At 41.8% G+C, this 13,379-nt stretch overlaps 1 protein-coding gene across 1 annotated transcript in view; it reads right to left on the reverse strand.

Moving 5' to 3' along the window:
- The window catches only part of fryb (furry homolog b (Drosophila)), a 51,601-nt gene that overhangs the window by 17,672 nt on the left and 20,550 nt on the right, over positions 1-13,379 (reverse strand). The window contains 28 exon segments of the mRNA XM_051400680.1: positions 1,257-1,330; positions 1,426-1,516; positions 1,608-1,776; positions 1,911-2,024; positions 2,026-2,058; positions 2,144-2,400; positions 2,877-3,048; positions 3,180-3,279; positions 3,450-3,604; positions 3,737-3,847; positions 3,944-4,104; positions 4,322-4,494; positions 4,701-4,792; positions 5,192-5,249; positions 6,085-6,209; positions 6,572-6,761; positions 6,902-7,161; positions 7,281-7,367; positions 7,610-7,774; positions 7,909-8,022; positions 8,180-8,306; positions 8,527-8,634; positions 8,865-8,997; positions 9,220-9,391; positions 10,095-10,181; positions 10,778-10,886; positions 11,185-11,288; positions 11,826-11,927. Of these exon segments, the coding sequence (XP_051256640.1) occupies positions 1,257-1,330; positions 1,426-1,516; positions 1,608-1,776; positions 1,911-2,024; positions 2,026-2,058; positions 2,144-2,400; positions 2,877-3,048; positions 3,180-3,279; positions 3,450-3,604; positions 3,737-3,847; positions 3,944-4,104; positions 4,322-4,494; positions 4,701-4,792; positions 5,192-5,249; positions 6,085-6,209; positions 6,572-6,761; positions 6,902-7,161; positions 7,281-7,367; positions 7,610-7,774; positions 7,909-8,022; positions 8,180-8,306; positions 8,527-8,634; positions 8,865-8,997; positions 9,220-9,391; positions 10,095-10,181; positions 10,778-10,886; positions 11,185-11,288; positions 11,826-11,927 (3,643 nt within the window).

Raw genomic sequence — 13,379 nt, forward strand, 5'->3', positions numbered from 1 at the left:
CTGTTGACCCGCTCACAAATGCAGTATTTCCGGCCATATTCTGACCGCACTCCTGACAGTACACGCAGTGCATTGCATTACGTCCTTTGTTGTACCTCAGCCAGGGAAATTGTTTCAGCCAGTCCTGTCTGAAGGAATATATTTTGACCTTTTTAATTTGGGTCTCGGAGCCGGGCTCTATCCCAGACTCGGTTGTCTCCTCCTCTGGTTCCGAATCTGATGCTGTCGCCGAAGGACCGGGGCTTGGTATCTCACCAGGACCGAGGGCTCCGTGTCTTGACGGGATGGACTCTCAGTAGTGGGGATGGATGGGATTATAGTAGTAGGGCTGGTTGTAGGCTTGGTTTTCTTAATGAAATAACTTTCAATATTTCTGCCTCTCTTCATTTTCCCTCGTTTTGTCCCGTTTATTTTATTTTTCCGTTTCAGTTAGTCAGCTATTCTGGCGCTCAGGTCGCGCGCAATTTTTAAACACACACAACTTAGCGCGGTGAACAGGACCACAGCCAATCAGAGGCATAGGCCCGCCTGAGCTCTGTCTCTTATTGGTTTAGAACACGATATGATCCTACCATGAGTGTGTGAGTTCGGTCACAGGAGAACACAGAGAGATGATGCGCTTGCAAAATAAATTGTGTTATGTTTTCACCCGGGCAACGTCAGGTGCACCGGTGAGACCTAGAAAAATTATTAGTCGCACTCTTAAAAATTTTGGTCGCACTCTTGAGCCCTGGAAGGATCCCACCCTTGTACTTGTCTGGTTCCAGCTCTGCTTAGTCACATAGTCACATGCCTGGAAACCTCCCAACACAGACGCCAGCTAAAGATAGACTGGGTAACATCAGTGTGGTTGAGGTTAAATCTGTATGTGTGTCATAGGGGACAGTGGTGGGCCTTGGCCTGTGTCCAAATAACATGTCTGATAAACAACTACAACGGAAATTTAAATGCAGTGAATGAGGTTTCAGCCTGGCCACAGCAGTAGCTATGTTTATTTAAAAGGTAATCCCCTCTCTTTCCCATAAAAACAAATGTCAGTCTGTAAATGTATTCCTGTATAGAGGGCATTTGTGACAATTAGCATAAAGGTCTTATGTTTAAGTGGCAAACATTTAGGACTGACAGGAAGAATCCATGTCCTAGAGCTCTTTCCAAATGACAGACAGCTGTGAGTCCCTGTGGGCTGTGTGTAAGTACACATTGTACAAGGCCAGCAACATTGTACATTCATTCTCATGAGAACCAAGGCAACTTACACTTTTCATCCTCGTAGGAGCCTCCGGAGCTGTTGCTGTAGCGAGACTCCAGCCTGTTGTGAGCCCTGGCCCTACTGAGATCAATGCATGACATTCAAAGTGAAATTTTTAGTTTTTTTTGCCAAAGCCTAGTTAAGACAGGTATATAAGTAAATGTTTTGATACTGACCGCTCTTCACTTTCTCTGACCAGCTTGTTCTCATCTGTGTCTGGCAGGTTGTCCTGACCAGCCACCACAGTGTTACTGCTGGAGGTGGTGCCTACACATAAGACATTTAAGAGAGAATATTTAGAAATACAGTGAAGTCACTCATAGAAATCCTAAATTATGACAGGAATGGCTCATCTCACCTGTCTGTGAGGTGGAGGCTTTGTTGCTGGCAGCAAAGCGATAGAAGGGTGGGTTGTCACAGTGCAAGACCACAGGGTTGACTGGGTCAGTCTGCTGGAGCTCAAACAGGAGCTCTTCCATAGTCTGGATGGTGTTGTTGCGACACAGGTATATCACCACCTTCTTGATCTAAAGAGCCACAAATATACGGTATTAACTGATTTATCTCTGCATATTTGTTATGGTATTCATTATCACTATCAAATGTAACACATGACCCTTTATCTTTGTGAAAAACATTTCATGACTACAACTACACTTACATAAGGCAACAGTGTGGTATCACTGCTGACTCCACACAGGCTGATGAGGAACTGCAGGGTGATCCGTAAATTGTTGCTCCACCTCTCGTTGGACACCAGAGCGTTCCAGGCATTTCTCAATCTCCGGGCCAGGAACCTCGTCTCCATACTGATAATGTAAAAAGCAAAATCCAGTTGAAAAGGAGGAGATTTGGGGGAAATTGGAAAGTAATTTCACAAGCAAGGGTTCCTACCTTAGCAGTCATGAACATGAGGTTGTTAAGCACCAGTGAGGTCGCCTGCAGGGAGCCCCAGCCATTACCTCTAAGACTGGGGGAGAGACCCATGCCCTGCCCCTGACCGTGAGGTTCTTCCTCTGGTGTGCAGGGGCTTGAAGCAGGGGGTAAAAGTCCCGTGTCCACAAGCTCAATGTTACTAAGCCAAGGTAGCAGGTAGGATAGCATGATCTGTCTGCCGTTGGTGTGGGTGGTTGGGAAACGCTGGCTCACCTCTGCGTGGGCAAAGAGGAATTAAAGTTACAAGTGCCTTGAGGAAGCTAGAGCATTCTTTTTAGGTAGAATAACCGGAGAAACACATTGTGAGCAAATTTAACAAATGTCTCAGGGAGAGTAATGGCCTCTTGGGAGTTTTGAATGTGAGGGTCTAAAGAGATTGTTTTGGAGATCCTGTTTGCTTCAGTATTTAATGGGTACGCTAGATGCAAGTATTCAGAACACTGGGCCATAATGTCACAAAAAAACAAACATATTGGCAGCACCTGTGTTTCCTTAATCTGATATGCAGTATTTGCAGTTGAAACATGATAGTGTGGGGAGACATAACAGGGTGGGGAGTGGAGTTTTTATTTATTCCTGTGATTAGGATGTACTGTTCTCCGAGAAATACCTATAATAGGATTTTAGTCTTGGCCATGTTTCCTGGACTTTGTAATGAAGTACTTCAGTATTTTCACCCTGAAAAATGTACCTGAGAAAAGTGGCAGAGTGAGCTCTGGGTACATGCTCGCCAGCTGGATAGAGAGTGTAGACAGGTTGACGCTGTACAGGGGAGGCAGGGGCCCGTGCGTTCCATACAAAATATTACCAGGTTTCTGCTCCACCATCCGCTTAGAGTACGCACACAGCTTAGACTCCAGCACCTGTAGACACATTAGTTATCTTTTACAGTTAAAATGCATTATCAGGGATTGGCTTTACGGTTGTGTTCCCTTTCCCAACTCTTTGTGTGCAATTAATATATAACATGGCAATGGTGGTGTGATGTATGTACCTGCATCAGCTGCATGGAGATCTCATATATTTCCCTGCTGGTGTCTGAGGCCTTGAACAACACCAGATTGAGCAAGGTGACAAGGTCGCATGGGTAATTCCTGGCAGAGTAAGGAGAAATGGTCAGTAGTTGCTGGTTACGATAAAAACTAAAAAGATGTTAACAGACAGTTGTGGGCAGTGTGGGAAATTACATTTAAACATGTAGTATGATCTCGTTGGTTAGCGCCGCTTCTAATAAATGTTACAAAGGCAAAGGCATGATTCCTACCTGTTACCGCAGACAGTGGCGATGGCCTTAAAGCAGCCAGATGCCAGCTGGTAAGATCCTGTGAAGCAGCGGTCCACGGCCCAGTTGAACAGATTGATTTGGTCTGGGTTAAGTTCTAAGAGCAGGATGACCACCTCACATCCCAGACGGTGCACCTAGAGCAAACATGTTATTATGTAGAAGAACTAATCCACAAGTGTACTGACCAGAGTATATTCTCAGAAAAAAAACACAGAAAGCTCCTTTCAGGAAGGTAAAGCCAACCGTTGATGCCAGAGTTGACCTACCCGTATGTCGTGACAGGCCAAGATGTTGTCAAGCCATTTGTAGAGATAGCCGTCAGTAGACAGACCCACATTGTCAAATACTGGACCACAACACAGAACTGCCGACATGGCCTGGGTGACAAAAGTTGAGTTATGGTTAATGTTTCTGAAAATTGCAATGAAAGGGGGAAAAAAGTGGTAGGCTTTGGGAGTATGGGTATTGCTTACCTTTAGAGCACAGTACTGGTAGCGAGTGATCTGGTGGTTGCGATCACTGTATCGATCGAGGGGAGTGAACATGACACTGAAGGGTCCAGCCCATTGACTGAAGAGGATGAAGAGATGGTGCCTCAGAGACTGTTGAGGAAAGAGAAAGCGCCTGTGGTGGACTGTGCAGATGTGAGGGTGAGAGAAACAGAGACGTGTTGGGTCAAAAACTTCTTTATTACAATTCAAAATTTATAAATGTATTTTTACTGACTGGCATGGAAATGGGGTCTGTGGCTGCAGAACACGTCTAAAGCTGTGGCTACTAGATATACTACTACAGAAAGACCAATGTATTATGATATATGATATAATGAAAAAGTAATAAAAATGATTTACCAGGAACACACTGGATGAGATTAGCCACCATGCCGCTGAAATGGGCTCTGATGTCTTTAAGCACATCCAGCTCCTTCTCATTCTCAGCCTCCAGAAGCATCCGGGTTAGATCCACATACTCAAGGAATAAGGCACCCAGTGCCAGGGAATCACGCTCCAGTGCTCCATTGGTGCTATAGAGGAGGAGAAGAAAATAGTAACCATAGAGATCATCTTTGATGTTAGATAGGGGATGTTACATAAGGAGGCTAGAAGTTAGAGAAGGAAGTGAGTGACAGAAGGGAAAAAGCAAGAAACATGCATGAGCCAAAGCGCCCAGGAAAAGCTCAAAACAAAAACAACCAGAGGGCACTCCGGGTGAATTAAATGTTTATGCTACCTGTCACTGATAACTCCCGCATTAGCCAACAGTTCAAAGATCCTCAGCAGCTGCAGCCTGAGAAGATCCCTCCTCTCTCTGCGCTTCTTGTTCTGAAAGCACAGACAGGTTTCTCAGTTCTGAAGTTGAAGTTAGAAAATGTATGTCTTTTTGTTTATACCTGGACAATTGGTTATTTAAGGGAAAGTGACTTAACTTAACTATACTGTACTTAACTATACAAGCAGAACAAAAAAAAGAAGTCCATTTACATAAATAATAAATTATTGACCAATGGACAACATCTCTAATAGCTATGATAATGCACTATATATACACAACTCAGACTTTTACACTGTGTATATAAAATAAGTCTAACTTTGGATTAACATTATACTTCATCAGGAGTATATTTTCAATTTTCTGTCAATAAAGTTAATCTAATCCTGTTAAGTTCTGTGAGTGTGTTTCTTGCATCCCTCTCTCCATCTGTGTGTGTTTGAGTGTGTTACCTCAGGCCTACGCTCAAGTGCTTCCTTCATCAGTGGATGGAGTTCTTCGACTAGCTCCCTACAAACACACAGGGAAAAAAATCAATTGATTGCTACGCTGCTAAATGATACTGATTGAATCTTCCTTCCTTGCAGATGGAGCATGGTCTGACTTGAACACAATGGTTCATAACAGATATCCATTTTGTTCAACCCAAATGTCACATGCCCTAAAACCACTAATCCTCAAACACAGTAATGTTAGACAAATTTGTCTGGGGAGATGTTAATCTCTTTAATAACAATGAGCGCCCTTTTGGAAAACATTTCAGGTTAAAAATAGATGATCTCTTTAAAATGAAATACTTCCACATACTCTTTCACAATGGAACTTCTGTCCTTTGAAAAAATGTGATACATCTTTGTCCCTCTCTCTTCTACAACAGTGACACAGTTTTTTTTCCCCTTCTTCTTCTCTACATGTCTTAGAGGCATCTCAGTTATGAAAAGAATGTGAAGACAGATGGGAATAACTAATAGAAGCAAGCGTGAAGACTGATGAATCATGTCTTTCTTATGCAAGAGATAAGGACTAAATCCAGCACATCATCAATTTTCTATTGTAATATAAATCTATCCAATGTCATTCCCTCCATTCAGGCTTTGAGTATTTATCCTCTGCCAAAGCAAAACACACCAAAGAACAACAGGCCTGGATTACATAACAATAGCGAGTTTAGATTTATGATTAATGAACAGTCCTCTCAGCATTAAATCAGATCTGTTTTTGTAATGAACAAATGCTTTGACATTAGTAGGTAAAACAATATTTAGCTTGACCCAAGTGTCATGTGTAGGACACGAGCTGTGTGTGTGTGTGTGTTATCTGTGTACATTTCTGCATGTGCCAGTACCTGAAGACCAGAGCGTTTGTGCATCCAAACCCTAGCACCAGAGACTCTGTGATCTCCAAACTCTCAGCTCTCATCAGCGGGACGAGCTGCTTTAAAAGCCAGGCTACTGAGGGAGTGCCTATCACCTGAGAGATAAAAACAAATACACAAACATGGATCAGGCAACTTTAATAACGTAAAACTGATCCAAATTTACACAAATCTGGTAACCATATACACTTGGCTATTACACATCATTGTTTATGAGTCTAGGTTTTTACACCATCTTACCAGTTTCCATTTTAAAATGGAAAAATCATCAGTGCAATGGGTGGGGGGGGACAATAAATTCAATATTTTCCCTTAGAGCTAATCAATAAGAAAATTAATCTGTAACTATTTTGATAACCAGTTAATCTTTTAAGTAGTTTGTTGCTTTTCTCTATTTTATATAATGTTTTTATAATTAGATTAAATTAGATTATATTTTTTCAGCACAAACACACACCTTGTTGTCATAGGTGACGCTGCCATCAGGTGTGGTCGCAGTGATTTCTGGTGTGGAAGCTCTGAGGTGACCAGGGGACATGATGCTCGGCTTAGCCACCCCTAGACACAGGATCAGGTAGTTACGCCACAGAGAGATGTAGTTGTCACTGGAGCCCGCTGTGCTCGTCTTCTTAGCATTCACAGGACTGCTGCAGAAAACAAAAGGAGAATAGGCAGGTTAACTTTTCATTGACATGGATCATTTGTTGTATTAGAAACATGGTTATTTTTGTTATTAAAGTAAGAGTTAAACACTTAAAAAGTAAAATATAATTAATGTGTAATGTACTTTGGATCAACCAGTGGCAGTAGCAGCTGTAGCCGTGTGAAAACATAGGGCCAGGCGTATCCCAGGGCAATGGGGCAGTGTTTGGGAAGGTGCTCCTGCCGCAAGAAGATGTGCAGACAGAGCACCCACGGGTCCTTCATACACTGGGCGAAGATCCAGACGTGGCTGGGGCTCTTCACGTCGTAGGAACTGCTCACCAGTCGAGCCGTCCACTCCACCAGCCACTGGAGGTCAACATGGTGGCTGAGAGGCAAGGTGGACTGAGGGAGGGGAAGAATGATACACAGCAGAAAAATAAGTAATTTGGGAGATTGTGATATAAATAATTGATTTGATGTACTAATCTTACTGATCACACTCTTAACACAAATACACTTACTGAGTCAGAGACAGCCACGTGAACAAAGCTGTCCATTACCGCTGGGCTCAGCTGGTCCATGACCTCTATCATGGGTTTATCATCATCCTGGAAGGGAAGACATTTATAGAATCAGCTATTTTTATAACAACGTCATACAACGTGAGAGAATTCACAGGCTGCATATGCTGCATATCTAATCACAGCTACGGTCAGATGGCTGTCCTTCCATTCTGCTATTTCCACATCCTTTCTCCCTCTTCAGTAGCAATCACTGGATGCCTTTGGCATTCACTCTATCTAGAAATTTAGCTGATGAATTATTCTGTATTATGTTTTCTGTACTGTACCTCAGCGTGTCCCAGAGCTGTGAAGAGGCAGCGTATTTCTCTTAACACGCTGACTGCCAGTTTCCTCGTGCTCATCTGACACGAGCAGAGGAGCAGCAGAGCAAGGCCCTCAACCGCATGGAGCACTGAGCCATGAGGGCTTCGCTCTGGCAGTCTGGGGCTGGACTGATGGAAAGGGAAGACAGAGAGGGAAGGGAAGTTAGTGAAGAGTAACAAATACTTCTGTAAGCCACCGTGTTTGGCCAGTAATTAAACCCGTAGTTATGGTTTTGTGTTATGTTTTTTGACGCTGAACAAACCTCAACTCCACCTCGCGTCTTCCCTTGGAGCTGCAGAGCTAATCTCCACTGTGTGAGCAGCTGGAGAAGGAGCTTCACAGATGCATCCTGCAGACCCTGATGGGTGTCTTGGACCTGGAATAGTTTGGAGTAGCATAATATATGTTGTTAGCTAGTTTTCTCAGTCAGAGAAAACCAAACCTAAACACATGTGTAAAGGAAGTGCAACCAATGCAAATGCAGGATTAATCTTTTACTGTCTAAGTAGTTGCATGTTTCTGTTAAGTTTTACCTCACGCAAAAGGAAATGTGTGTAACCAAACAGGACGTCTTCCCTCCAGTCGGAGAAATCAAGTAACAGGCTCTGCAGGGAGTTCTGGGAAATAAGACGAAGCTCATCGTCCATGTGCACCGTAAGTCTGAGAGATAGATGACAACATGTGTTGAATGAGCAAGATATTGTTGAAAACATAGAAACAAAATACATTGATGAAGTTGTACAACCTCACTGATAGAAAGAGAGATCTCATAGGCGCCAACACAAATTACTTTAAAATGTATATAAAGATGTAAAATTAGTGATAACTCAACAGACAGTAAGCCAGCCAGACATAGAGGTTGTCCTGTCTTTTAACTCACCGTGAGAGCAGGTCAATGAGCTCAGGTTTGGACATGGCATCAGGAAGGATACGAGGAATGGCAGCCACACAAGTCCTGAACAGGTCGATTTTAGGCTTCCTTTCACCACTGTTAAAGATGAAGGGGGATGTTAAGCATGCTAACACTTGCTTGAGGTATTTCTTAAGGCAAAATACAGTTAGGTCATGTTAACAATGTATCTACTTATGAACATGAGAAACTGAAAGGGGCATAAGTGTATTACTTGCAAATGTTCTTTCTGTGTCTCATTTTCAACATGGGCTTTAATTATAGTATCAGTAACAGAATAACCCTCGTCACTAAAAGTAGTTACATACGTGATCATGTCCTCTGGTTCTTTGTTGAGCATCTGGACGCTGGTGAGCATCATACAGCGACCCACCTCCTTGTCCAAGTGTCTCAGGATGTTGTCCAGAGCTTTTCGCACCTGGGAGTAGTACAAGGACATGCCTGTGGAGAACAGAGAGAGACAGTACATGGATTTAGACTATATTCAAATTACACTAGCTTGAATGCTTACACACACACACACACACACACACACACACACACACACACACACACACACACACACACACACACACACACACACACACACACACACACACACACACACACACACACACACACACACACACACACACACACACACACACACACACACACACACACCTATTAGTTTTGCTTCCTCCTCTGTTAGCGTCTTGCTGAGGTATGTTTTCTTCTTTTTCAGAGAGTTTCCAGAGGGTAGAGTTGCTCCTGTGTTGGGCATTGGAGGCTCTCCGTCCTTCTGTTGCAGAGCATCTGCTATCACCAGGAATGCCCGCAGACCAATGTTCATACGCTGGAACACAGATAAAGCACAGTGTCTGTCAATCAAGAGCAATGGTAGGTTTGTAGCAGGTAAACGCACATCACCAGGCAGTGGTTACACTTTGACAAGGAAAATGAATTTGCTGGAAGAAACAACACAATCTACTACTGTATATAGATCATTATTTCATTTATGTACCTATCAAAACCTTACCCATTACCCATAATGCAGATCAACCAGTTCAGTAGGAGATTTGGGTGTATTATGTTAATAGCAGCTAATTGAGCCTTGAGCAGCTGGCCTCAAGCAGAGATGAGGAGCAGGCTACAGGGATCTGGTCCAGATTTTGTTAGTCTTCAGCCCACAGTGACAGTGACACATTTATTAGACTTCACAAGCCACATAAGGCTTTATACAACTTTTTTCACATGCAGTAAACCTTTTTAAAATGCAGCAATTTTAAAGATTTGTTTTTGGTCACATGACCAGAATCCTGTAACCAACTCAAAGGGCATCTGTTGACTACAGCTAAAAAAAGGTTCCCATTCATTCTGTTGGTGCATTTAATTTTAAAGCTCCAACAGAGAACATACTTTTCTTCACCTTTCTCGCTGACTGAAGACTACAAATAAAAACTGGAATGCTCATCCTTGTAACATTGCCGGGGGGTAACACTGTTGATCTGTGTGTGATTGTGTGCACATGATTGAATGTCTGTGTCTGCTCTCTTTACCTCTGGGTTGAGACTGAAGGCTTTGGCAGGTTTCCCAACACTCAGCAGATCAAATATGATCTCCTTCATGGCGAAATCCAGTCTCTCCTGAACAGAGGACAAACATACCGGTGTTACAGGATTTCAGAGTTAATGTGGTGTGAGACAGTATGTACATCTACTGTGTGTCACCAACAGTGCACAGATGGGGCATTATTACATATCTGATTAAATAGATGAATAACAAATGAAAAGAGCAAAAAAACAAAACAAGAGATGTAAGGACAATACATTATATAGACATAATTCATCTGTATCTGAGTTCATTGCTCTAAATGTAATACTGTATATGCTGTTTGGTGACTTGAAGAGACATGAGTGTGTACAGGGATTCTGATGAAATGTAAATAAAATCTGATGTCGTACACTCTAGGTAATCATGTATTATCAGAGCTGTGAGAACTGTGTGAGTAAATACTGAAATCCTGTTTCTGCAACTCTGTCAACTTGAACTTTTGGATTAACTAATGTTTGTGTTTCTTGCTGACAGCAGAAAAAAAGTACAGAATAAATCTTAGAAGTTGGCAAATATTTGGCTCCACACAAAACACAACAAACACCACTTCATTTCTCATGTGTTTTGACCTAAAGCAGAAACCTACATCTTAGACTCCATGTAAGTTTTTTTCAGGTATCATACACACCTGTGCAATAAACTGGATGATCTTGACAAAAATATTAAGGGGCATGTCTCTGGGCACAACGCTACGACTCCCTTTGGGGAACAGAGTGGAGGTGATGGACGTCAGACGACTGGGGGAAGAATGAGAGACAGAGAGACAGAGAGGAAAAGATAGGTGTTGAGACACAAGTTAAATACATTATGTTTAGCTTTTTAATGATAATAAATCAACTCCACATCATAGTTTATAACTGAGAAACATTAACAGAGCTAAGTTGTCCTTTTAGTGTATTGTATTCGTTCATGGTAATTACTACAAGGTATTACAATATAGCTAACAATGACATATTAATGTTAAAAACTTTACAATAACATAAAATGGCATCTTACATTTTGTTGCTGAGAAATAAAACCATATGTAGCTGTTACCTCTGTGTCCCAGTGTTGCTCTCGCACTTAATTCGGATCATGTAGACCCACAGCAGGCGGTAGAGGGATTCCAGAGCCACACGTGCCATCTTGGGGTCTTTATTCTGCATTCATACACGTGCAGACAAAGCTTTATTCTGTTTCATTGTGTTTCATACCTCCACTTAACAAAAAATGGTTTCTTCTCAGACAAAAAGACAAACAAAGTTTCTGACAAAAATGCAGTACTACATTGACAGGCATTCCTCACATACTTTAACTTACGGACATGTGATCATTTACTGCATGCGCTTCAACCATTGCTTTCTCAGAATTTACATAGTGTGATCGTGAATGTGATCATGAAACCAAATGAGCCTTATGAGCCCCATCAATCACTGTGTTTTTAACCTGCAGTGTTTCCCTCGAGGCAATACATATTCGTTGATTGTAAAGTTGAAGAGGTCTTAGTAGTGCTAATGCAGCAGTTTGTTGTGTGAAGCTCTGTCTTGTGCGGTTTGTCACTTGTTCCCCAGGGGCAGAAATTTATTGCACAGACTGCATAGTATTTGTGTACCAGTATATCACTGCTTGTGATCTATACAAATAACCCCATGCTATGGATATTCTTGCATTTGCATGTTGTAAACAGAAAGGCTGACCTTGAGGTTTGAGAGGCAGTTGTTGAGGAAAATGTGCCAGCGGCTGAGGAAGAACTGCTTCTGACTGACACACAGCAGGCAGGTCACCAGAGGATATAAAGCCTGGTGTGGAGAGAGAAGACAGATAGGACGCATTTGCATCAACGACAACAAGTAGTAAATTATCAGGGTATCCAAATGTAAAGGATACAGACTGTTTTCCTCAACAGGTTTATACATTAATTATGCAACTTAGTACTTTGAAACCGATTTCAGACAGTCTTTTAATTAAGTCAGTCAAAAATGGTCTGAGAATCATTTATTTCAAGCTGATATATAATTAATGAGCTTTTCTTCCTCATTTAATAGCAATGTAATTGTCCCCTAACAATGTGCAATTAAAACCTTTCTGATTAAACAATTTTTCACAGTCATCTTCCACGTGTTTCCTGCCTTATAAATCCCTCATTAGCCTTTTTTTCCCCTGTCTGGAATTAAGTCAATGTAACAAAACAAAACACTTATTCCTCTGTACTTTATCTTGCCAGTACGTTTCAAGAGAAGACTAGTGTCTGGATCATTTGAGGACTTGGAAGTTTGGAACATTTTCCTCCATTTCATACCAAAATTAAAGCAACAGCATTGTGAACAATACAATTACAAGTACATAGAAGAGAACAATATTTACATTTTACAACGTAAAAGTTCACATACAGGAACGTGAACTGGGGTGTCTAGTCTGTTCAAGCATTTAGTAAAAGGCACGTAAGTCTGCATGCAGATCATTCTTAAACATGCCTCGCTAATGACCGGTGTGAGTCGAGGTACACCCTTCTCATGAATGGTTATGGGAATGCTAGGTTTGAGGAGTGGATCATTTACCTGTCAGTCCTTATCAAAGTAAGTATTTGTTATCTGTCTATCCCCCATTTCAATGTCTCCTCTCATTCAGGCACTCAGAATGTAAAAGAATAACAATTACGGAAATGCACCACATTACTGTCATTCCTATCATGTCAGCCCATTCTGTTCTGACATGGCTGGTTATTGTTTGTTTGTGTGCATGCCTGTGCATTGTTCCGTTGGAAAAAGTGAAAAGACATAAAGTATATGTTCAGAGAGGTGTGTCAAGTCTTGAATGCATGAATTGCTTGGAGTATTTGGAAAATCTATCGAAGGGAGCGTGTATGACGGCTGAGGACACGAGTCTGTCACAGCACCAGGAACCCACGCACATATCACAAATAGCACATCAGCAGTGACCATCAATAATGTGATACAGCAGCCTGATGCCATGTTTGGTTATCCAATTTGTCTATCAAATGGCTACCACCCAAAGGGGGGGGCAGGGAAATAGTTGACTAACATTTAGAGGAACGTTGACTTAGCAAGCATTGCTGTAAAGGGCTACGGAAAAATATCTCTTATCAAATAATTTCTGTCAAAAAAGTTTTCCAATGCAAATCAACTTGTTAAACAATTTTACAGCACTAAAATTAAGAAAAATTATCAGTTTGGAAAATACCTGAAACAAGTCGATTTATATTGGAAGCAAGTCAAAGAATATTGCTTAAC

Source organism: Dicentrarchus labrax, unplaced genomic scaffold (genome assembly GCF_905237075.1).
Source record: "Dicentrarchus labrax unplaced genomic scaffold, dlabrax2021, whole genome shotgun sequence".
Lineage (NCBI taxonomy): Eukaryota > Metazoa > Chordata > Actinopteri > Moronidae > Dicentrarchus > Dicentrarchus labrax.